This window comes from Apostichopus japonicus, chromosome 18 (genome assembly GCF_037975245.1).
Source record: "Apostichopus japonicus isolate 1M-3 chromosome 18, ASM3797524v1, whole genome shotgun sequence".
Lineage (NCBI taxonomy): Eukaryota > Metazoa > Echinodermata > Holothuroidea > Aspidochirotida > Stichopodidae > Apostichopus > Apostichopus japonicus.
This window is the reverse complement of record NC_092578.1, coordinates 10,733,283-10,758,997: the sequence shown is the minus strand read 5'-3', so window position 1 is coordinate 10,758,997 and position 25,715 is coordinate 10,733,283. Positions and strand designations below refer to the sequence as shown.

Here is a 25,715-nt window from a genome sequence, read left to right as displayed (position 1 = left end):
TTAAAGTGAACAGTGCCGCCAACATCTAATGAGACAACAACATCAAATGAGACAACAACATCAAATGAGACAACAACATCAAAGTAAACAACAACGTTAAAGGAGGAAACAGCATCAACGGAGACAACAGCACCAAAGAAGACAACAATATTGAAGGAGAAAACAACATTAAATGAGACAACAACATCAAAGGAGACAACATGATAACAGACAGCATAAAAGTATCCAACATAATACATGCATATTCGGCGTTCCATAACTTACGACATATATAGTTGGTCACCAATGGAAATATGTAACATTGCCTTGGAAACGACCAGCTATTGCAAGAGGGTGCTATATCTTAGAGAAATATTTTGAAAAAAATATAGCCTACAAGGAGATATGATAATATTGCAAAATGGTAATTGAGTGCTTCGCGAGAGAGCTTGCAGCTTTCCGTGCCACAAACTTAAGCCAATATTTGGAATATTCGCCAAAATCCTGTCTTGCAAGAAAGGTACTCTATGTTTACCAGCCAAGCAAAGAAACTTTGGCCCAGCCTAAGTTTCAGTAGCCTAACGTTAGCGCTGGCCTTATGTTATCTAAGTTAACGTTGGCCTAGTCTTAGCCTAAGTTAGGCTATTTGTGTTTAGCCAAGCCAGGCTACACTAAGTTTGTGTATAATTAGGTAGGGACTCGTTACACGATCGTTAGGTAAATAACGATTCAAATAGTCGATATATAGGGGTAGGCTAGGACTAAATGAGAGAGCTTTCTGGCGATGGTTGGAACTTGGAAATTTCGTCCATTAAATTCCTTTAAATGGACCCACAATTTGCCTTTGCATTCCTCCATGCACACACCCACAAGTAAAAGTGTGGCTAGCCTAGTAACAACTAACATAGACATCATATCCATAGATTCCCACAAAAATGTCATCCTCACACTCAGTGGTAAGAAACAGGTTAACCTTTTCATGAGAAGGCATGAAAAGAATTAGAGTTAGGCTAGCTTAACTTTTAATACTTACACATTTGGGGCACTTTTCAGGCATAAATCAATAATTTTTTTATAACTCAGCAAAATTACAGAAAGCAAAGTTACCTTGACTGTCCATGAACTTTATTGCCCACATGTTGAAAAGGACCTCGACCTGTTTTAATAGGGGAGGCCGGAAATCACATCACAATTTTTAGCAGTGTTGTAGAGCCTGAGGTCAGCCAACTAGAACTTTGGGTGACCCAACACAGTATCCTATGATTTTGTACAATTTGGATTTTCTATTTCAGATGTAACATCATTCAAAATTTCTATTGTAGCAACACATCCTTATGATATTCAGTATAAACATGTCATGTTTTTGGGAACTCGAGTAGCAGTTCCTACATAATGTTACATTACATAAACAAAGAAGTTTTACTCTGCCCAGTAAAGGTCAACTGCTGTTGAAGAGCATGGTGCTTTGTAATTACCGTGATCTGTCAAACCATAGTCAGTAGTCTTGAAATTTCAGACTTTGTGGCCAGCAATAATTGAGGCCTCGATAAAACAGGCTTCAGAAACCTTGGTCGATGGAAACTTCAACATTTGAAAATGGAAACCCCAACAAAGAGGTGAAAATACAACAGTAACAACTAACATTCATGGCTGATTAATGTTATGTTTTGCCAAACTAGTATTTCATGATAGTGAGTAAACAGAATAAACAGTTATTATATGTCATAAAATTTAAAATTACATAGGTCACCGGAAACTCCCTCGTTTACCCTATGTCACAAACAATTGATGTCATCTTCTTTGGCGTGAAACAAATACGAATTGCACAAATTCTAGAAGATAAGTAAAATGTTTGCTCCCATCTTTTGATTATAACATAATAAACTAATTTCTTAAATAGGGGTCCTTCGTATTTAACCAACAATTGACTATTAGTGCAATGCTTTTTTAGCCGTTGTTTCATTAGGCATTGGGTCGTAAGTTCCACCAAAAACTGTGTTTCCACTATGGGGATATATGGTAGATGTAACTTTCATAGAGTCTATGATATTACATAGCCTAATTGCAAGTTTTTTTTAGAAACTCAGTGTAGGCCATACTAACTTATCTTGAACGTTTCTTGGTAGGCCTAGTCTACTGTCAATAAAGTTGTCACTTCAAGTCAGCTAGTCTTTGTCAGTCAGATAATCTTTAAAAACGAGTATATGGCGAGCCGGTTATTATTCCTAAATTAAAAATACTTTTTTTTAAAAATACTAAATTTTTAAAGATAGGCTTAGGCATTCTTCAATGACTTTCATGTATGTCTAGCCTTTAACTGGAATTGATTTTAAGATATCTTGAAATAATAATCTCATTATAATTGAAGATATCTCCCAATAATAAATATTCTTCAAATACTGTCAACAAATAATACTTTAGGAGGAGGTAGTGTGGGTGCATGTGTGGTGTAATGACATGGTCATCCTAACTTTCTTGTGAGTACATATTTATGAGTCTTCTCTCTATGTTAATAGTTGGGGACAGAGGATTTACTTCATACAGTACGTAGTATGTATTTCCACCTAAGGCAGTACAAGAACCCTGGTGTTCTCTGCAGAGGTCAGGGTCATGAGAGGTCAACAGATCTACAGTATGTGAAAGTCTGGAAACCATGTAAACATGAGACTCCCAAAAGTAAAACTGCAATGAACATATTCTAAATGTAAAACTATTAATGAATGCAAGAACGGGTACTGTATGTTCACTGATGGATCAAAGGTCACTTATGGTCAATATAAGTCAATATGTGTAAATGATACAGTAAAAAAGTAAAGCTTTGATGAAGATTTTTCTTGGCATGATGGTGAACAAGGTGAGTTCTTGGTTGGTACAATTTTCTTTTGGTTAACATTAGTGTTGCAACAATAATCGTTTGCGATAGCAATGTTGGCTGATATTTGCAATACCAGGGCATATTGGTATCTGTAAAATTTAGACTCATTGCCAATAACAGCAAACTGATATTGAACTGTTCTCCACAACAATGCCACTTCTTGTTACTTGCAATGAGTTATTTATCTGTCCTAAATAACCCATTCTTTAGCCTCAGTTTCGATTTCAATTGATAGCCAATGGTAAATATGTCCTTTATCTGGTCGAAGAAACAAGACTAAAGTTTTGAAAAATATTTACCGATAACGATCTGTAAACAGACCAATCAGGCCACTCCATGTTACATACATAGCAGTTTCACCAGTCTGGTCGCTGGATTTTACAACTAAACACAACATAATTAAAACTGAAAATACCTGCTGACCCCTGGTTTGCCCTTGCAAATTTTTTGCAAGGATCCAAGCAACTTTATGCACAATCAAAGTTGTAAACACAATATTCAGACCTACAAACATTGCAGTGCTGTCAAACACAATGTAAGAAGTAGTGTTTGACTGATAATCGGTTAGATAATCGGCATCAGGCCGATTATCTGACAATCAGTAAATAATCAGCATCGGCAAAATCCATTGAGCTACCGATTATTTGGTACCGATTATTACGTTCCACATAAAGGATTGTATTTTTCCGAGCTTTTGACTGAACACCACAACCACAATGGGAGAAGAATGTAGATCATTCGATTCAACGCTATGCATAGCCGGGGAAGGTGCACTAATCTACCGTGTAGTAGTATCGCAAGTCCCTCACGCGAGCTTGTACTAATGCTGTTCGATCGGAATCTCAAGGCATCTGAATATTCTGACTTTCAATGATATTTTAAAAGGCTAGTTAGTCAATGAATGTGTGTATGTGAATCTCTTTTGTTTTTCAGCAACTTTCAGGTTAACAGACTCAACAGTGAGCTAAAACTATGGCACTGGAAAGACCCATTAGTCAACAAGGTGATTTCCTGTCACACAGTCACAAGTTGGTGAGAAAGCATATCATAGTACCCGAGAAGCTTGTAGCTGATGAGGATAAGAAGGTGATACCAAACCATATTTTAGATACAAGTAGGTGACATACTGATACAGATACAGGTTCAGAATTATATCAAGTATTATATAAAGTGATTGATTCTATCCATACTTGATTCGATGCTGCATTTTGTCTTAAATTTTGTTAAAATTTAATCAAACACTCTTTATCGTAAAGATTACTTGAAAGAAATTATTAAAACAAGTATTTATATTTCTAATTCTCAGTACGTTCTTTTGTCTAAATCTTTCTTTAACATTTTGAGCTCATTTACTTATAATTACCTCTGAGTAGGATGCATAACTATTAGTACTCCTTTCATTTGTTGCAAGTGAAGGATCCTACAGGTATGTATTGTTGCAATGGAGGTAGATTTGCTGAGCTTGTGAATCAGTTTCATTATTTTCTGCTCATTGAACAATACTGTTACAGTTCCCTAGTATATACAGGCTATTCTGTTTGGTCTGAATTTTTTATTTTATAATGAATTAAAATGTCCAAGCTAGTAAGGAGAGGGATCTATGGTTTATTTCCTTTTCAAACTTGTGCATATCTTATTAAATGCTAGAGATTTAATAAAACCTAATGGTTTTCTTTATCAACAGAGTTATTTCACAAGTTGTCTTCTAATGCAATTATTCAAGCTGTGCCAGCTGCAGTGCACTTTGCAGGATTTGAACCTGGAAAACTTTTTAAACAAACTCTTGTGAGTTCACCTCCAGTCACCTTTATTGGAACCATCATACTTAAGTGAATCTTGTGTGAAGTGAAACATGTTTTCTATATTAAGGGTGAATGCAACCACAACTTTAAGTTAAAAATTAAGAAAGTAGGTATGAAGATTGTCATGATAATTATACCTTCAAGATGTACATGTGCTGTATGATATCTTCACGGTTTAGTGTGGTGTTGCATGCAGCTTTCAATTAGTTTAAATGGAGTCGGATGTAGTTATATACATTGCCAGGAGGCTGATAAAGAGTTCAACCAGTTCAACAAGAGATATGTTACTCATGTAACAAACCATGCATTGTGAATAGTGCATGTCGTCAAATTCCTATGAATCTAACCTCTAATATTCTGGTTGACTTCTACAAATGTTAACTTACATTTACACAACATATTGAAAGACAGAGCTGTTGTGGGATTGAAAGCAGATGAGAACTTACAGTATTATAGTTTACGGTAAACAAGTTTTGAAATGATAGAGACAAATTGTTTAGACTATAAAATACTACTTTTCTTTCAACTGTAGACAAGCCTGAAGAGGTAGTTCATACAGTATGTATATTTAATACATATATTCGTGTATTTTATGCCCTTCAATATTTACAAGCTAGCACTTGCATCCTTTAAACAAATGTTTACACTTTGTAATGGTACATCCTTTAGTCTGGTGCATGCTTTGTTAATCTAACATAAAGTTCAAATATTCGACAGTGTTTTAATACTATCGTCTTCTCTTTTCTTATATCAGAGGTTTGTCAACTTATCATCAGAATGCCAGCAGATGCATGTTATTCCCCCATCTTCTAGATATTTCAAAGCATGGTACAAAAAAAGGGAACGGTTGGTGCCTGGTATGGCCTTGGAGGTCTCAGTTGAGTTTACACCAGATGAATGGCGATACTATTATGATTGTATCAGGATACATTGTAAGGTAATGAAAGATTTTGTTGAAATTTAGAATTCAGTTTATGATCAGAAATGTAAAGAACTTACTACGTTCATAGAGTTTACAATGCATGCTTCCAACAAGCAGTGCAACATAAGCCTTGCATGCCTGTTAAAGTTTCTTACCTATTGAGGACTCTAATTAAGGTATGTCCACTCCAGCATCATGTATTCTGTCACCATGCTTACTCATGGCTTAAATGCTAATGATCTAGAAATTGAATCTTATCAAATAACTTTGCTGTCATTTTCTGTTTCATAGATAATTTGCATAGGGAGATAAATTTCAATCTTGTAGGCTATACATACCTGAAATGTGTTGTTTAATCCAAACAAATTTGTAGGACATTTAAAGGACTGAACTGTTCATGGTTATTCTATATATGACTTTCCTTCAGTCGATGCATTTCCACTGCAAAGCCTTGTTTTAAATTCATAATACTTTTTGGTTCGATGATAATCGTAACCTATGCGGACACCCAGGCGGATGAGTATGTACAGTATGTGTGTGTGTATGAGGTCAAAGGCTGAAAACCTTGTAAACATGATATCTCAAGAAGTAAAGTTGCTTGAACTTTAAACTTGGTATGTTGGTAGCCCTTGGTGAGCAGATGATTCCTAGTGTTTTCATGGAGGTCAAAGGTCATTCAAGGTGAATTGTTGGTTATAGTCAGAATAAGTCTAATTATGCAGAAGTGAAATTTGTTTGACCTTTGACCCTCTTTGCATAGGTATGCATTACTCAATTCTGCAAGACTTGCCATTTCTGCTCAGCAATTCAGATTGTTAGAAAATCTTGTATCTAAAGTTTCTTCTCATATTGACAAGGAATCACTAAGTCACGTGACGTTCTGCGCTTTTTTTATTTCACTTTAGGATGCAGAAAACTTAATTGTTCCTCTTCATGGGTATCCTGTAATGGATGTATCTGACTTTCCTTCAGTCTATTCATTTCCACAAACTCCAGTATCACAAAGGTGGGTATCTTTCATTTACTATTGATTAGAGGGATTTAGATTATAATGTGTGAATACATTAAAATCCTCCTAATTAGGGTTGATATTTTCTTATTTATCATATATAGTCATTAGTCTATTGTCATATGATCCTCTGTCGGTAATGCTGTTTCATTATTAGCTGCTCAGGAAAATGTCTTTTTGTCTTCACAGCATAACAAAGGAAATTCCATTGAGATGCAAGGCTCCTGTAGACTTTGAGTTTTATATTTCTTTTCCACAACCAAACCCATCATTTACAGTAGAGCCACTTACTGGGGTCATACCAGCTCATGGGCAAACTGCCCTGCAGATAACATTTCAACCGACAGAATTTAGTACTGCAGTGATGAAGATACAGCTAAATATTTCACAATTCAACTCTAAGCCATTGGTCTGTGTTATCACTGGCCACTCTACACCTGGCTTAGAAAAGTGAGTACGGATGATTACATAATGAACTCTCATACAATATGTTTTAAATCCTTCTCAGAAGACTCATATACTTACTTCTTATTGAGTTTCTTCTGATAGTTAAATTGGTATGATATATTATAAATACAAGACCAAATTGTTCTTTGTACACTTCAAACTGCTTGTACGTTATATATATCAATGGTCAAAGTATTCTCTTGTGGCGCTTTCACACAATCATGACAATGTATATTTCACTCCACCTCTTCACAAAGATTGAGAAATTGAATTTGAGATGTAAACATAACTCAAAGACTGCATCTTGCTCCTGTTTACAACCTTTCTTTTTTAAATATATCTCAAATGCATGTACCAGCAGATGTCATGTTCTTAGCACTTCTTGGTCATAGAAAACAATGTACACGGTGAACCATTTTAGCAGAAATGAAACAAACCATATATAGTTTAATGGGAAGAGAGTTCAACACAGTTGTTGGTTCAGCTGACAGTACAGTAATAAATGACTTGTAGATAAAGTGAATGGTGTCCTGCTACCAGCCAACTCTGCTGCTGAAGCGCATATGGGAAAGAAGGAACTGAAGTTGCTAGAATGTTTGCTATAAACGTTACATATTGATGATGGTGATTGTGTTACATATGTAGCCCAGCACATAGAATGGAAGGTCAAGACATCTGCTTATGCATGCATCTGGGTAATACTTTGAAAGCAACCTGTTGTAAGAAGAGACCATGGGAACTGATATTGAGATGTGGTTTTCACCTACTATAGGAATCATTTGTTCTGCCTTTTAAATAGCCTAAATTGTTTCACATAAAATATTTAAACATGTCAACAAGAAAACTTGACTGTTCTTTGCAGATAATTTCTGGCCAATTAGACAATCAGTGGAATTCAAAAATGAACACCAGGCCATGTTATCTATGACTCTATAGTACATATATAAGCAGTACTGATGATGACCTTTAATAAAATGTGTTAAAGATAAACATATTTTTGTTAAAAGAGTTGAGCAAATTGGGACACAAGATTTTGAAATGCACTAAGGCCATTAACTGCTATATATCTGTAAAACTATTTGGTATCCATCTATTTGAAACAATTTCCTACAAATTCTTTTGACAGGAAAGAAGTGAGTTCAGTTTTGAGCTCAGAATTTGACTGTCAGCTGGATCCTCATAGTATATCACCTCTGGGAGTGTCAAGAAAGAAGAGAAATAAAAAATCTAAAGCCAGACAACCTGCAAAGGATACAGACGCACTGGAAAAAGATGGAATACGTTTCCCTAGCAACCTAGACGCCCAGCATTCTGTGAACTCTGTGCTGATTCAACAAGCTGGTAAAATGAGTGTTAAGGAATTACGTGAAGGTAGGTATACTTAATTCTACTTGAGATATATGACTGAAATATGTGGAACGTCTTTGAAAGCTAACCTGATGTGGTTGTTGTTTGTCTTTCCTGCAGCAGTATATACTTGCCTTGTACATAGCTAGGTGTGCATGATGTATCAAGTGACATAGATAGTCATCACATACCATATATCTAAACACCTTTGCTTTCTGGTACAATTCTATATGAAAATCATTTATTCACTCAGTATATTCATATTGCAAAGCAAGTTAATGGTTGGTCATAAATTTGCGAGTAGAATTTTAGACTCGGTCACCAGTTGGCGAGTAGTTTTAAAATAATTTGTCGAGGCCTGCCTTGGATAATATCAGAAGTACTTTGCCATGTGTGCTGAAACAGCACTAATTATTTCTATCCATTTCATTTCAATGATGATTTGATATATGATGATAGAAATGCTGTATTAGTACTTTGTAGAATTCAATGACAAGCCCTTCTGACCACCTTAGATAAATTCTAATTCACTACCTAACAAAATATAATTGACCAACATTTATTATTTATTATTAGTTAGTATTATGTCAATGTTTAACAGACACATGAATATAACAAGAATACCGTACTAATACCAGAAGCGTCAATCCGCTGTCACAGGTAGGGTGGACAGAAATTATACATACAAACAAACACACATTCATACGCACGTACACACACCCATACATACACACAAACACGCATACATATACATACATATAATATATGCATGACTTAGAGCTCCCCTATAAAATCTCTTACAGAAAGATGCTACTGGTATTATATTAACTTAATTGCTCTCTATCCACAATGTTTTATTCTCTATTCTATTCCACCTCATAACAAAATCCACCTTTACTCCAAAGAAAATATAAATAGAGAAAACCAGAGAAATAAGATATGACTCAAGTCATAATTGACAAATAAGGAGTAATGTTTTAGAAAATATATTGGAATTTTCTTCAAATCTCAAAATTTTGACTTTTCGATCCTAACAGGATCTTCGTCAAAGGCTAAATGACAAGTAACAGTAACAGAGGGGACAAATATATTCACAGAATACAGACAGGTTAATGAGCAAGGTGAACACAAAAGAGATAGATATAAGGGGATTAGTAGACAAGGGATGGAGAGAAGAAAGAAACCAACAGGGGAGAGGAGGGGTAGGAGATAAACTGTAGAGGTACAGAGGTCTTTAAGACTTCTTATCTTCAACTTTTGTCTTTTAAAGTCAAATTTTGACTTTTCATCTTAAACGTTTTATTTTTAAAGTCAAAAAGTCCTCATATTGAGATACAAAGTCCATATTTTGAGATCAAAAGTCCCATATTTTGAGATCAAAAGTCCACAGTTTAAGATTCGAGGACTCCCTATCTTCCCTATATCCCTATTACACCACCGTAGAATTGGAATACCTTGAAGTTTATAATTTTTTTATTGCTGTGACACCCTTCTAAATTCATGTCAGGTAGCTCAATATTTCGTGACTTTGATGTTGTATCACGTTTTCGGAAAATAACAGTTTGCGCTGGTTGCCCTGTGACAATGGAAGCTGGTCAGTGATTCAGGCCTAATTATCAATAGCTATCCAGATGGTCGGTCCGGACAATCCCAAGCGCACCTTATTGGACCAGCACCATGGCACCCCGTTCGCCAGCAGGCTCACTGCACATATACAACATTTAAGTTCTACCACCCAAATAAGCCTTAAAATAAACAGCGCAAGTTTCAAACTTACCATTTTCTGTCACTGCTTCAGCTATACAACAGAATACATACGAACGTGTTGTAGGCCTATCACTCAGAGACTATACATACTGTGTGTGTTAGATGGAACACATATATAGCATGCTTGTGGCATAGCCAAATGAGCCATTTTGGACAGCGCATGCGGTATAAATCATGTACTGAAAGTACAAAATTCCTGTTGACTGACTGAATTTGCGATTTTGAGGTATTTTACATAGGGAGGAATATTAGAGTTGTAACAAATTATGACCCAGTATAGGGTAAGTGGTGTATAAATGTGCACAAGTAGGGGGGACATTTGACTGATACAGCTAAACTCTTGAAACTTTCTCAAATGACAGTTGAAGACAATATTTCATTTTAAGTTAAGAGAAGTCATGCTATGATATATATTGTATGGTTGTTCCCTTATTGGATAGTTTGTGATGTTTCCCTTGCGAGACTACTTTGTAATGAATGCTTACTTTTCAGCTATTCTATATAAGAGGGAAACGGTTGTAAATAGGTACCAGCTAAAGGAGGCAGAATTTGATCAAGAAGTTAAAGAAGACCTACAAGCTGAAAGAAGAAACGAGCTTAGGTGGTAAGGTTCAATTATTGATAATATTATCCTTTAAGTTGATGATAATGCCAGCAGCTCAGTGCAGGACACAATGCTGATGTTATTACATTGTGTCATAAATTCTAATCTCTCAATCAGAAAAATGTACAAACAATAGAGCAGCCATAGATTGATGACACCCAACTGCCATATTGACATATTTGTAGTGTACTATATAAATGTCCCTGTTGAGTTTGCATTTAGCTAAGGAACTGATCTAATGGTGTCACACAGAGTAGTCCACACATTTGATTGATGTTCAATGAGGTTTAAAAATTAATTGTAAGACAACAGTCATCCTTTATTATTGATATTACTGTAATCTGTGCTATTTTTTATTCTTTTGTTGATGTTGTTTTAGCAATGACAGAGTGTAGGTTGAATTCTCTGCTGTGGAATATGACATGATTAAGCATCAAACATATAGGCAAAGATGAAGATTGAGGGTTATCAGTTGATCTGATTTCTTGGTTGAAACTTGTCAAATCAACATATCCATAATGAGTGCAAAGAAAATAAAGTGCAAGAAGAAGATGAAAGGAAGGAGCATTTTCACTTAAATATGATGCTACTTAAATTAAACTCTAAGAAAGCTCATCTGTCTTAGCAAAGCAAATACAAAATTATGTAAAAGGTGCATAGAATAAAATTAATAGAGGTGTCATTTTTACCAGTAACACAATTCGAAAGCAATGTTAACTTCTGTTGTGAGTTTGTTTACAATTTGAGCTCTTCAATTTTATATTTTGTTCTGCAAGTCTGTAGTTTGAAAGTATGAAAGAATGTAAGTATAACAGTGAAAATTGTATAGCTAACAGGCACACCTATACAAAGTGAAAAGTAAGTATTTAGATAAGTTAAGCTGCTCCGGTTTTACTTCATTTATGTAATGATGACTTTAATTCTAATCCTGAAAATACTTTAATTCTAATTCCGAAAATACCTCCCCATTGAAAATAATCAAAGGCTCTTACCACCCACTTTGCTTGTAAAAATCAGTTTATGTACTTCTGAAAATGAACATCCTACTACAAAGTCATGTCAAGTACATTACTCAGTGATTGTTACATGTACATATCAAATTATTAGTAAATTAAAAATGAGAAGCAGACATAATCCTTAAATTTCTTTAGTTTTTCTGTCCACCTAGGTTTAGTTTACTGTCCACATAGCTGTTTGCTTTTTCTGTTCACGTACACATCTTGATCTCCTTATGGCAAGCTATCACTTTCCACATACAACACGACTTATACATTTGCTTGGATGCAGGTTCTTGAAGGAATGACCGTCTGTTGCAGTCATTTGCTTACTAATGCTAGTTATACTGCTTTTACTGTTTTTGCTATGATCACTATTATTCTCATAACTACTACTATTGTCATTTCAAACAGGCAAGTGCATTTAGGAAGAGATCAGATATCAGAAACAGACCGAGAAGATATTCTTGCTTACCGTGCAGAAGCACTCTCTGAATATCATGTAAGACATTGGAAATCCATTCTTCTTTCATGGCATTGTGGTAAACTTATTTTACCATGTGTCTTTCTATGTACTGCATCTGTACTGCACCCCCCCCCCCCCAAAAAAAAATTAATCATTGCCTCAGCATAGTTTTGGTTTTCAGGGAAGAATTTCAGCCCTCTCAGACCCTTCATTTTGATTAAACTTGGTCATACTAATAAACAGATGATCGGTCAGAAAACTGTACTATATAAGAAGCCTCACTCATCATGTCATGTGACTATAGATGAACAAACTCAATTTTCCCTTTTGACATTATCATGTGAGTATTCAGATAATGACAGAAATAGTTTCAGCCTTTTACAGATCAACCAACTGTTGTTGTCAGTACTCTGAGGAAGGTGCCAAAGACTTTTTGCCTGGTGACTTGATATTTCACCTTCAATCTCTGAGGAGTGCTACACTTACGTTTTCTTGGAAGTTGTACACTCATGTAATGCTACCATATTATATCAGTGTTGAGCTACTGCATGATTGATGCTCTAGTGTACAAGACTGTATGTCAGTTGTTTCCTGATGTCTGGAAACATGATTGTGGTGTTATTTTATAATCCACAAAGGCAATTGATGTAGTCATCTGTAAATGTAATTATAGAGTAAAACCTGGTTTATCTAAACATGTTGGGGCAGGAGGTTGCCAGGTATGCAAAGTAAAATGTGTTACATGTCTTAGACACAAACTCATATCTATTTCTTATGTGCTTTATTTCTGTTGAAGGGAATATCTTTTGCTATTTTCTTTTCTAGTATAACAGAGGTGATCCTATCTCAGGGATAGAGTATAGCAGAAGTGCGGATTCTTGTATTCAAAGAAGAACTCTTCGTAATGTCACAGACAAGCCTGCTCATATGCCTCAGTTTGATCTACTTAATAATGATCCTTGGGCTACCAGGCATCGTGCCATTGGCAGGTTTAGGAGGGCTGTCAATAAGGTTATTTTGAGGTCACGTGCAGACAAAAAAGTGCCTTTCTTGCAAAAGCTGGTTGTAGGCTACAAGCTAGGAAAAGCTGGCAAAGAGTTTTCAAGTGAGTTAAAAAAAATCTATGATTATTGTTGGGAATACATGAGCAATAAAATACTTCCAGAGAAAAATCCTCCAAAGATGCTAATGTCAGTGTGTGACTATGTGATTCAGTATCCATTTATAATGCAAATGAATATAATAATACACTTTTAAGGACAGTAGCATTGAAATTTCTCATTGGTCTTCAGTGCGGGTTTAAAGGACTTGAGATCAGTGCAATTGGATTTGGGGTAAAATAAAAAAAATAAAAAGACAGTGAAATATGTCAAACGTCTTATTTAGTATAGATTGAGGGAGGAGGATTCCAAATATCCCATAGACTTGTTATTGTTTTGTTATAAATATTAAATATTGCAAAAAGGATGTTTTTATCATTCTTTAAAGGTTGATTATGCTTTCCAAAAGTAAGAAGAATAACAATATTTATCCTGCTTTTGTCTCTTTTAGTGCCTGTATCTATAACCCAGTTTCTTATTTTCAGTATTGATACTTTTTTTGTTATGCTGCTTCCTAAATGATGAACATTTTGCAAGGAATGATCAAATTTTATGAAGTTGAAATGTTGTACATTATGTTTTCAAACCACAATGAGCCTGTGTTTTTTCTATTCAATTTTATCTTGCTTTAAAACATATCTCATTGACAAAATTTTAAAATTGTAAGCCAAACTTTGTTAAAAGTAAGTTGGTATTTGTCTCCTGTTATCCTATTCTTTTGTTCTTCAGCAACCTTTGGTGAAGATTTCAAGATTGCTAAATATTCAGACTTGACACTACATGTTGTGGCCCAGAATATCCTTCCTCATGCATTCCCTACATACATTGCACCATACCACAAAGATGATATGGTTTGTACTCACATTTGTTTTGAAGTTTCTCTATATTGGATAATTCAACAAAGCTTTGTGTAATGATATTTTCTTGAGTATTGAAGTATGTGCTTGCTTCAGTAAAGGTATTTAAACAAGAAGTAAAAGTGAGCAGTAAAGTCACTCATTGTATATTGTGTTGTTTACATGCCATTGAATCCTGTACGCCTGCACTGGTGGTTTACATGCCATGGTATCCTGTACACCTGGGCTGTGAGGGTTTGGTTTACATGCCATGGTATCCTGTACACCTGGGCTGTGAGGGTTTGGTTTACATGCCATGGTATCCTGTACACCTGGGCTGTGAGTGTTTGGTTTACATGCCATTGAACCCTGTACGCCTGCACTGGTGGTTTACATGCCATGGTATCCTGTACACCTGGGCTGTGAGGGTTTGGTTTACATGCCATGGTATCCTGTACACCTGGGCTGTGAGTGTTTGGTTTACATGCCATGGTATCCTGTACACCTGGGCTGTGAGTGTTTGGTTTACATGCCATGGTATCCTGTACACCTGGGCTGTGAGGGTTTGGTTTACATGCCATGGTATCCTGTACACCTGGGCTGTGAGTGTTTGGTTTACATGCCATGGTATCCTGTACACCTGGGCTGTGAGTGTTTGGTTTACATGCCATGGTATCCTGTACACCTGGGCTGTGAGGGTTTGGTTTACATGCCATGGTATCCTGTACACCTGGGCTGTGAGTGTTTGGTTTACATGCCATGGTATCCTGTACACCTGGGCTGTGAGTGTTTGGTTTACATGCCATGGTATCCTGTACACCTGGGCTGTGAGTGTTTGGTTTACATGCCATGGTATCCTGTACACCTGGGCTGTGAGTGTTTGGTTTACATGCCATGGTATCCTGTACACCTGGGCTGTGAGGGTTTGGTTTACATGCCATGGTATCCTGTACACCTGGGCTGTGAGTGTTTGGTTTACATGCCATGGTATCCTGTACACCTGGGCTGTGAGTGTTTGGTTTACATGCCATGGTATCCTGTACACCTGGGCTGTGAGTGTTTGGTTTACATGCCATTGTATCCTGTACACCTGAATTGGGATTACATGCCATGGCACCCTGTGCAACTGGATTGGGATGACATGCCATGGCACCCTAGACTGGGAAGGTTTGGTGTACAAGCCAGGGTACTCAGTACAACTGGATTGGGATTACATGCCATTGTACCCTGTATGCCTGGACTGACAGGGTTTGGTTTACATGCCATGGCATCCTGTACAACTGGATTGGGATTACATGCAATGGTACCCTGTATGCCTCTTAACAAGTGCATGCACGTGTGTCTGGGATGTTGCTTTTAAGAATAACGACTACCAGAAACAAGTTGTACTTTGGTACAGCTCAAATTGCATTAATGAAAAATCTACATCTTCCATAGCTGTATCTTTTATAGTCTCATATTTTCCTGCAGAAATGTTGAAAACTGTTTTTAGATGTGTTATGAATCTTTTTGAATCTTAGAATCTAGTTGTGTGTGTATGAATGTGTTTTCATTAAGCTCAATATCTCGAGAAGTGCACAGGATCATATATTATTAAGGTAGAGTTTCATTCCTTATTCTGTAAGCGAACCTGGCTAGATCAACAGTTGTTATCGGTGTAGGTTAAAGTTGTAGGAACTTAAAGTAACAAGACAGTGCCAGGCAGTAAATCATTGTTAATTGTAAAAGTCAACAAGCATGATGTGCATGAAGTTTATACTTGCTCTATGAGACAGAGCCTACCAGGTAAAAAGTGCTTTTACTTTCAGTAACATTAAAACTAGAAATTAAAGTCATATGTTACCAAAAACTTCAAACTTTTGATCTGTTTAGCTGTAGTATCATATTTGTTGCCATCTTCATGCACACATAACGGTGCTATATGCCAGGGTTTTTCAAATGAATTAATATGATCTTATCAAATATGTCTTTCACAGAGATGTTGAAGACTCAACTTATATTTGAAAGACTCACATGTATTTTGCATGTTATAACAGAAGACTATTAAAGTGTCCAGATTTATGATGACATGTAGACAAATGTTTAATTTATCTTATAGGCTCCAGATGCTCTAGGCATAGTTCCCAGTAAAGGTGTTTCTCTGGATATCAAGAGACAGGTTCCTTACTTCAACCTCAAGGTATGTTAACATTTGCCAATTGTGAAATTCAAACCACTGTAACACACATGATCAATTTCTGAGCTCCTTTACAGTGGGCTAGGAACAGGATACTGAGTTGCTGTTGACAACTAGCACTGTGGAATAAGTTTGATTTCCTATAATTAGTGTCACATTGTCTGCCACCAGAATGTTTCTATTATTTTATTGTCAAACCAATAGTTCATGGGTTTTTCATAATAATCATAGGTAATCCGAAAAGTACAAAACAACACTTCACCAAAGCATGTTCTTATTTGATTTATGGGTTGAGAGAAAATAATATTTTAAATAATTACAAGGCCCCAAAATTGTAAACAGTTGTGAATTTACAGATTTACTTTGTTCATACTGCTCAAATAATGTCAAGGGGGTCCTGTTGAAAAGAAAATCCTTCATAACTTTGACAATGTAACAATTTTCAGACCTTTACCTTCATAAATGTAGTGTCACTAAACAATATACAGTGTTGTTACTTGTAAGTATATAACTAAATGAAGAGAATTATTGGTGCTAAAAGTCAGTAATTAATCAGTGTGGTTGTGTGGCTCACTCACATATACATCAAAATATTAATCCTTAACTGAGAATAGGTCAACTTATGGCATAAAGAGTGGATCAAAGCAATACAAGTTTTGATCAGTGTAAGGAATTGGAATGGCAAAAATCTTCTTGACAGTTTACTTGAAGTTTTCTTTCAAGACCAGAGTTTAGCAAATAAGCATCTCTGCAGTGTTCTAGGGGGTAAGTCCTCCACATAGGCTGGCTATATGGAGGTAAGTGAAACTGAAGTCACAACCATGTTTGCACTGTTAACAATTTTGGTCATTTTGAAATTTTATTTTCTCTTTGCCTGTCATTTTTATGTCTATTTGTAGTTTTCTTGTTTTGAAGGGGGGGGGGGGGGAGGACAAACATGAACACTGCTGGACTGTTCTTTTAAATATGATACAACTATTTAGTTGAATAAAACCTAAATAATATTGTAATTATGGTATAGAATACAGGCAAATAGTGTAAATAATTTTAGGAATGTATATGTTTAATACTCTGTAGAAACACTTTCATTTGTGTATTGTGTTGAAAATGCAGAATTAGTTATCTTTAGTCATGATGAGTTCATGTGAGCTTATCCTTTTGGATTTGGTTTGCAAATTTTGAATTAGGTTCCTCAGCAATACATGCTTATGGGCTACAAGTGTCATTGTGCTAGAGATGCTGGGTCAGGCTATGTCCCTCCTCAGCTAGTGAGGGCCTTAAGGCATGGTGCAGAGGATGAACTCATCAACATACAGGCACCAGATGGTGCTTGGACCCAGCAGGTTGAGGAAATCATTGAGGATGTAAACAAAGATCAGGAGGATGATGATGATGTGGTTGAACTGAGAGACTCTGGACTATGGGACCTGGTACCACCACCAGCATTATTTAAACCAACAGAATATCCTCCTTTGCATATCTTTGTAAGCACAATTGACTTATTATCATCTCGTAAATTATTTTAAGGATTTTTTAGTTAGAGTGATATGCTAAAAATAGATTCACATCAAAAAGGTTGATGCTGATAATGATTGGATCTTTCTTTTGCTAACAAAAAGAGGATTATAAGTAATAGTGGACAGTTCCCCTGTCTTGCCTGGTAGATGTATAAATTTAATGATCTCCATATTAGACCCTTATCAGCAGCATAATTCTCTTACCAGTTACCAGTAAAAATTGTCAGTTCCAAATTTACAGGCAAAGTTATAGCTAGTTTCAGACATTCTAATTGGAACAATATTCCTAGGAACTATTAGGAATATTTATAAACCAACTGTAACATCACATCTTTTCTGCAATCTATAATGAATGATTTTGCATTACATGCCACATGGTTAAGATGTTTACACACTTTTTATGGACAGCCACTTTTGCTTTCCTCCTATTTATATTGTTACATTTTTGGGGCAAAGCAAAGCACAAGCTTTTTCAGATCTGCCTCTTACCCATCAAAGGTATAAACCTGGAGATTTTCAACAAAACCTGAAGATTCGTGCCTGAAACCTTGAGAATTTACAAACCATGGCAGAGTTACATAGAACTCTTTTACTATATGAAAGATATCCTCAAATAGCTTTACTTTGTGTCACTGGTTTGATATTTTAGCATATGAGATGTGGATGTCCTACTGTGAGACAATATAATAAAACAAAGGATGGTCGTGCAGTAAAGCTAAGTTGTTTTTGTCCATAATTGAAATGCTAACTAAAAAAAAGAACAGTACCCTTTTCATTGAACTTGAAAATGTTTCAATCAAAACTTGGAAAAGGATTGGCCATTTGGTAGTTGTTAAAGTTTGATCGTTAGGCTTATGGAAGTTTTAGTGAAATCCTTATACATCCATCTACTTCGTATCTGGAAAATATTAAACACCTTAATAAATGGCTTGACATGAAAACATACTATTCTCATCAGACAGTTGTTGAAGGTGTGAAAGAGTGTAGAGAGACAGTAGTACATGACGACCGCCATTAATGGTGTGGTGATGATCATCCATCCATATGTAAATGATGTTGCATCCATTCTATTTGTGAAATTATTGGTCAAGTTTACGTTTTGTTTCTGGTTAGAATCCTGCTCCTGGGCTCCAAGTTTTCTTGCCTCCGATGCCTTATGCTGAAACTGACCCAGACTTCCATTTGAATCCACTGCCTTGCTATACTCACAGGAACCCTACCAACAAGCATGGTTCCACCTTGAAAAACTTTCTGGACAGAGAGGAGGTGATCAAGGGTGTTATGCAATGGAAAAAGTTTCCCTCCCAAGGCTTAGTTTCTCTAGCTAATACACCAACACTGATGAATGTATGGGTTCCAAGATGGTAATGGCAATTTTTAGTAATATCAAAAGCAAGCTGGATGATAATAATGCTTGATTGTTAAATTATATGATTGATATGAATGATATGATAATTAAATGAATGATATGATATGAAAATAATGAAATATGAATGATGTATGAATGATATGAAAATATATGATATGATTACTAAAGGATATGATTTTAATGATATGATTATTAAATGAATGATATGATATGAAAATAATGAAATATGAATGATGTATGAATGATATGAAAATATATGATATGATTACTAAAGGATATGATTTTAATGATATGATTATTAAATGAATGATATGATATGAAAATAATGAATGATGTATGAATGATATGAAAATATATGATATGATTACTAAAGGATATGATTTTAATGATATGATTATTAAATGAATGAATGATATGAAAATAAGGAAATATGAACGATGTATGAATGATATGAAAATATATGATATGATTACTAAAGGATATGATTTTAATGATATGATTATTAAATGAATGAATGATATGATATGATTATTAAATGAATGATATCATATAAAAATAATGAAATATGAATAAAGTATGAATGATATGAAAAATATGATATGATTACTAAAGGATATGATTTTAATGATATGATTATTAAATGAATGAATGATATGATATGATTATTAAATGAATGATATCATATAAAAATAATGAAATATGAATAAAGTATGAATGATATGAAAAATATGATATGATTACTAAAGGATATGATATTGATGATATGAATATTAAATGAATTATATGATATGATTATTAAATGAATGATATGATATGACAATAATGAAATATGAATGATGTATGAATGATATGAAAATATATGATACAATTACTAAATGATATGATATTAATGATATGATTATTAAAAATTTAGATGGCAGAATATATGCAGTGCATGTGTTTGGTACCTGCACTCTTTCAGATGGCCAAATTCATCTAAGTTGTATGTTACAATTGTTGCTCTTGAAACTTTTCTTGCAGTGTATCAAATTATGTTTCAATTTGCTCATACAAATGTGATCCTGATTTATTGTTCAGTGGCTTACATGTATCACCTTTCACTTTTGTTTTGTAGGAATGATCCCTTCAACCAGGATCTTCTTCCCAGTATGGTCCCACTGCTCTTGGATACTTTACCTGAAGCAGACAAAGAGGATGTCATTGCTCAACAGTTAGTGTTTTGCTATGTTAACTTCATTTATATCATGATTGGCATAATATCCCTTTACTTTATTCACTGTCTTTGTCTTCTTTTCTAGTGACTCTGAGTGTGACGAAGACACAGAAGAGATGGTTTTACTCAGCCCAGCCATGGTAAATGCTGAGTTCCCTCTGATTGACAGCCCTCATACTCCAGAGGCAACACATCAACAAACAATAAGGTTTGTACTGTCCTCACTTACCTTAAAGTCTGATAATAGTCTAATAATCCAAGACTAGGCATCCTTCAGCCTGCACAACCAACAGTGTATTAGATGACACTTTTCCTGCATCAGACACATTATGATGCAGGTTCACATGCTGTATGCCAATTGTCTAAGTTTTGAGTGCTTTTCTATGCCAAATTACATAGTATTAAAGCAACCGTTTAGTCACATGCACTCTCCACAGCTGGTATCTGTAGCAAGTTACATAGCGAAATGTGCATTATTGTAGTGTCATGTTATGTAATTGGAATCCCAGTAGCATCAAGTTGAGGGTACAGAATACAGATCTTGTCCTGGGGGTTGAAAAACGGTCTTCTTTATTTTTAGTTAATTTGTTCTCTTTTTTATAGTCTCATATTTGCTTTTGCATTAAGAATTGGAATAGAACTTCTATACTGTAAAATCTTTAACAGTGAATTAAATGGTTGATGCTTTGTCAACATTATAACTAATTCCTTATACCTTTCTTTATATGTTGCCACATTAGTCAATAGCTAATCCTCTTCAGTTTGGTGTGCATAAGTTCTTGTATATTAACATGTATGGCCTACCACACTATGAACATGTTTAGGCATCATGACCACTTAACGTTTTCTGGGTTTTTTTCTAACGATAGAACTTAATCTCCCCCTTGAAATCCATGGAATTATTTTCTGCCATCTTGTTTCAATATTGGAATCAGTTTCAGGAAAAACATTGTCCCACTCTTGGCTTGGTAGAGATAATGAATGCACCTTACATACTCTAGGAGAAATGTCATACTTGTAAAGCTTTGTTGCTAGCACTCCAGGTTTCTTGGATGCTCAGTACAATTATTATTGCAACAGTGGCAATCACCTGTTATGCAGTGCTTCAACAACATTGCCACCTGTAAAATAAGTTGAAACAATTCTCTCAGAGGTTGGTTGAGAGAAGATATATTGTGTAGTTTGGCAATACAGCATGACAGAAGACCAAAGGTTAATCCCTCTTAGACTGACATATTCAAACATCACATGTAGGAGAGGCATATGTACCCCTTTAGGAGAAAAGGCAAGTTTGGTGAAAAGTCAGTTTTGATCTTGATTATGATTGAGTTTTTGTGAAGCCTTTAGAGTCAGTTCTTTGAACTTCTTTAAGAAATTATCAACTTTTCCCACACTTGAGTAATTATGGACCTTTCAACAACCTTTGCATGTACATCATTTCATGCATTAACCAAACATTTGTTATCTTGCAGTGAAGAATTTCCACTTGGCACCAAACTACCAGCCCATAATAACCCAGTCTCTAGTAGTGGACCAGTCCCAAGGTGAGTTACATCACCCTATATATGTACAGCTCATATCTGCCATTCTCCATAAGTGGTTCAGTTCCAAGGTGAGTTATATCAACCCTCATGTGTATGTCCCAGAAGTACCCGAGGTGTGTCGAATCTATCCTGCTGTAAGAAGGTGTATGAGTGTGTGTGTGGGACTGGGTGTATGTTACACTGCTTGTAAACAAATGAAAAAAGTGCATTATGGCTGGACTTGATATATGGTATGTGGATTTATCATAGTCAGTTTTGTTGAAGTTGGTGGAGATTGAAGTTTCTTTGTGGTCAGTAGAGTTCAAAGTCTGAAAACTTGCAGCATGTCAACTTAAGAAGTCCAGCCTAGGTGAACTTAATATTTGGCATGCATGTCTCCCTTTCTAAGTAAAGAACCCTATGGAAATTGGTTGGGTCTAAATTTGTTTGAGGTCAACACAGCTATGAAAGCCAACCATGTATGGATTCATACTTAGTATGTGGATCTATGTAAGTTAGTATGAGAACCCTGTTCATTTTCTGTGTGTCAAAGGTCATTTGAGGTCAACAAAGACTGAAAATCCACTTAAGTGATTTAAAAGACCCTATTTGTTATGGAGGTTAAGAGTCAGTTGAGGCCAAGGTAAGTTGAGGTCTGAAAACCTTGTAAACACAATAACACCCAAGTTAAAGTGTGAACTTAATACATTGTCAGTAGATTCACATTAATAATTTCAATTAACCTATTTTTTTTTGTAGAGATCAAAGGTCATTGAGGTCAAACTCTGCAAATTTGAAACTCCAAATTTCAAAGTTGAATGTAAATTTTATTCATTGTACAAAGATGCAACTCAGTAAATGCAAGAGTTGCACTTCTTGATGGAAGTAAAAAGGTCAAATGTGAAAACCTTGTAAACACAATAAATCCTATATTCCAACTTTAAGGAACTTTATGCTTAGCATGGATATCCACCTTAGTAAAGTACAAGAATTCTACTGTTTCATATGGAGGTCAATGGTTGATTGGGTCAAGAGAGATCAAACTCTGAAGACATTGTAAGCACAATAACTCCAAAAGTAAAGCCTGAATGAAGATTGTTCCCTTCACTTTAGTGAGTACGAAGTTCCAATCCTTTTTTGAGAAGTCAAAATTCACTTTAGGTGAACAGACGTTTGAGTCTGAAATATTTTTACAAATGATTATTGCAACAGCATACCTAAATGAACTCCATGCTTCATATTACTACTAAGATCCACTGGGTTGAGTACAACAACCTTATTGCTCTAATATGAAGGTCATTTGATTTCAACAGAGGTCAAAGTGTAAAATCCTTGTAAACATGGTAACTAAAAAAAACAAGCTAGGATGCCCTTCATGCCCTTCATACTTAATACTTCATACCTGAAAATCTTGTGTGCAATCTAATAATATTAAATGTTTTCATATCAAGTGAAGCAAGGCATCACTTGGCCTTTTGGCTTTCTGGTTTGATTTAATTGTCCTGTTGTTGACTTTGTTATTATTGCTATTCCTTTCCCTGCCTTCTCTGTCCTCACTCGTACTTTCTTGCATTTGTTATTTTTTTTCTGTGGTTCTACTGTTTTCTGTCTTCACTTGCACCTGTCTGTAACTCCTGTCTGTAACTCATGTCTAAGTTATCTGTAACTCCTGTCTGTAACTCCTGTCTGTAACTTCATCTGTCAATAGCTGTGTGCTTAATCCATTTGATACCATGGTTACATCCTTCCTTTACCTTACACCTTATTAGGACAGATGTTGTATTTGATAGTGCTTGGCTGTATAAGTACCTTTCTCTATCTCATTTATTAAATTGTCATATTCTTTCATTTCTTAGTTGTCAACCTCTATTGGATGGTTGCTTATTCATTCAAGTGTATGTCAGTACACCTAATAACAGTTTTGCTTTCTTAAAAGATCCTAAGTGGAACAAAATGTTAAGCACTTTTACTCATTTTCATTCACAACATTAAATGTGCATTTTCGTGCATTATCTTTTATCAGAGAAAAGAGAGAGAAGGAACTTGAAATTTTCCTGCAGAAAAGAAATAATAAGCTTGGTGAGAGGATTCAGGGGAAGATTGAACACATGAACAGCCTGCTCAACAATAAAGAATTAATGTTGGATTAAGAGAAGAAAAGGATGATCACCAGGGCTTGATCGATTACACTGCAAGAAAGATGATAGACTGTGTGTGAGGCTCTCCTATCAAATTAACACAGGAAGCAATATTTTAAAGCTCAAGAAATTCCACCATATACCAAAACCCAAAAGATGGAATGGTCTGAAATTAACATTTAAAGATTTTTTAAATTGATTAATTTTCAATGCAAATACATGTATAATAATATTTAATATAGTTATGAACAGTGGCAGTTGTAATTGGTGTTTTTTTCTTATTGAGCACATCTAGATCTGAGTAATTTCATAAGGAACAATTAAGTCTGTAAGACTAGAAGGATTGTGATTGCTTTATAACAATTTAAAACTACAAGCAAGTTAAAAGCAACATTTTACATTAAGTCTACCATGTTTTGCAATTTTCTGCAAAATAGGAATTCAGATTGTCCACCTAAGACATCCTAGTATATTGTTTCTCATGCATTGATTGTGTCTTATTGACTAATTAATGATTCAGTTCAAATATGTGAATGTTGTCACCCTGGTATTTTTCCATACTAGTAATAATCAACAATCAAATCAGGGCTTTCCATGCTGTTCATACCAAATGAACTGCACTCTTATCGGTTGAGCGTCCAAATATTATGAAATATTTTACAACTTAATGCAAAAGCTACAAATATGTGTTTAACTAAATAAAAAGTGTGAATTTTTTCCTTATTTAAGAGTGTTATTGTAGCCTGGATTTCTTCTTTAGTGACAAGAAAAACAAGATAAACTTCTGATGCTGTCTGCAATTTTTCTTCAATGTTTTTAAGATACATAGACTGGATATAATTCAATAAACCAATATATAAAACCCTAGAGGATCACAAAAGTAGTTTAGGTAGCCCTTCCTGGTTCCAGGCAATGACATGAACCTATGTTTCATTGCCTTGCAAGAAACGAAACTTCAAACAGTTGGAAACAAATTGGAAGGTGAGAATGTTCAACACCAAGTCGCTGACCAGGCTCTAGAAATGCAGAATTTGCACATGTTCAGCCAAGATCACAGATTCACGGCTAATGGCGGTGGTTTGATGACCTACATATTGAAGGATTGGTCTATCAATTCTCCCAAAGTGTGTTTCACCTTGTCAGCACCAGACATTGAGTTACTTGCTGTGAGAGCTCATCCTCGGTTTCTGCCCAGTAACATATCAAACATTACTATCGTAAATGTGTACACTCGCCCTTCAGCAAACTTCACGGTTTCGAACGCAGCGTTGAAAAATGCTTTAACATCAATTTTAAAGGAGAATCCGCGTTCATATATCATTATCATGGGCGTCAATCCAGGGGGGGACGGGGGGACACGTCCCCCCCACATTTCGATGGATGGGGGAAACTATCAAATGTCCCACCCACACATTTGGAAAAAGAGTAGTGTCGTGGCTCTATTTGGTTACGGCTTACACATCTTAGGATTCATATCCTCGAATATCACTCAATGTTGCTGAATGGAGAATTCCACCCAGATCTCGTGAGTTGGTACCCTGAGCTCTCCAAAAATCTTAGGCTTAGTCTGCCTTTCTTTCGAGGCCAGTTCCATTCGTCGTCGGTTGAAGGGTATAGACAAATATTCAAG

General features: G+C 35.5%; 1 protein-coding gene across 2 annotated transcripts; it reads left to right on the top strand.

Moving 5' to 3' along the window:
- The first annotated feature begins 249 nt into the window (after positions 1 to 249).
- Positions 250 to 24,870, top strand: LOC139958327 (cilia- and flagella-associated protein 221-like). Of its 2 annotated transcripts, none has more exons than XM_071955314.1 (18): positions 250 to 403; positions 3,788 to 3,968; positions 4,539 to 4,639; positions 5,411 to 5,593; positions 6,484 to 6,584; positions 6,777 to 7,037; positions 8,161 to 8,405; positions 10,641 to 10,752; positions 12,162 to 12,249; positions 13,039 to 13,318; positions 14,043 to 14,164; positions 16,248 to 16,328; positions 17,513 to 17,809; positions 18,956 to 19,206; positions 20,326 to 20,421; positions 20,510 to 20,632; positions 21,897 to 21,968; positions 23,971 to 24,870. In XM_071955314.1, the coding sequence occupies exons 2-18, from the start codon at positions 3,827 to 3,829 to the stop codon at positions 24,095 to 24,097; spliced, it is 2,682 nt and encodes an 893-aa protein (XP_071811415.1). In that variant the 5' UTR covers positions 250 to 403; positions 3,788 to 3,826; the 3' UTR covers positions 24,098 to 24,870. The 2 variants fall into 2 exon arrangements, with proteins under 2 accessions (XP_071811415.1, XP_071811414.1); XM_071955313.1 differs by having other exon boundaries at positions 293 to 499.
- Positions 24,871 to 25,715: the final 845 nt, after the last annotated feature.

Coding starts and splice junctions, on each gene's coding strand:
- LOC139958327 (XM_071955314.1), top strand. CDS start 3,827: ATGGCACTGGAAAGACCCATTAGTCAACAAGGTGATTTCCTGTCACAC. Junction 7,038..8,160: donor TCTACACCTGGCTTAGAAAA/GTGAGTACGGAT, acceptor TTCTTTTGACAG/GAAAGAAGTGAGTTCAGTTT. Junction 20,422..20,509: donor GAGGATGTCATTGCTCAACA/GTTAGTGTTTTG, acceptor CTTCTTTTCTAG/TGACTCTGAGTGTGACGAAG.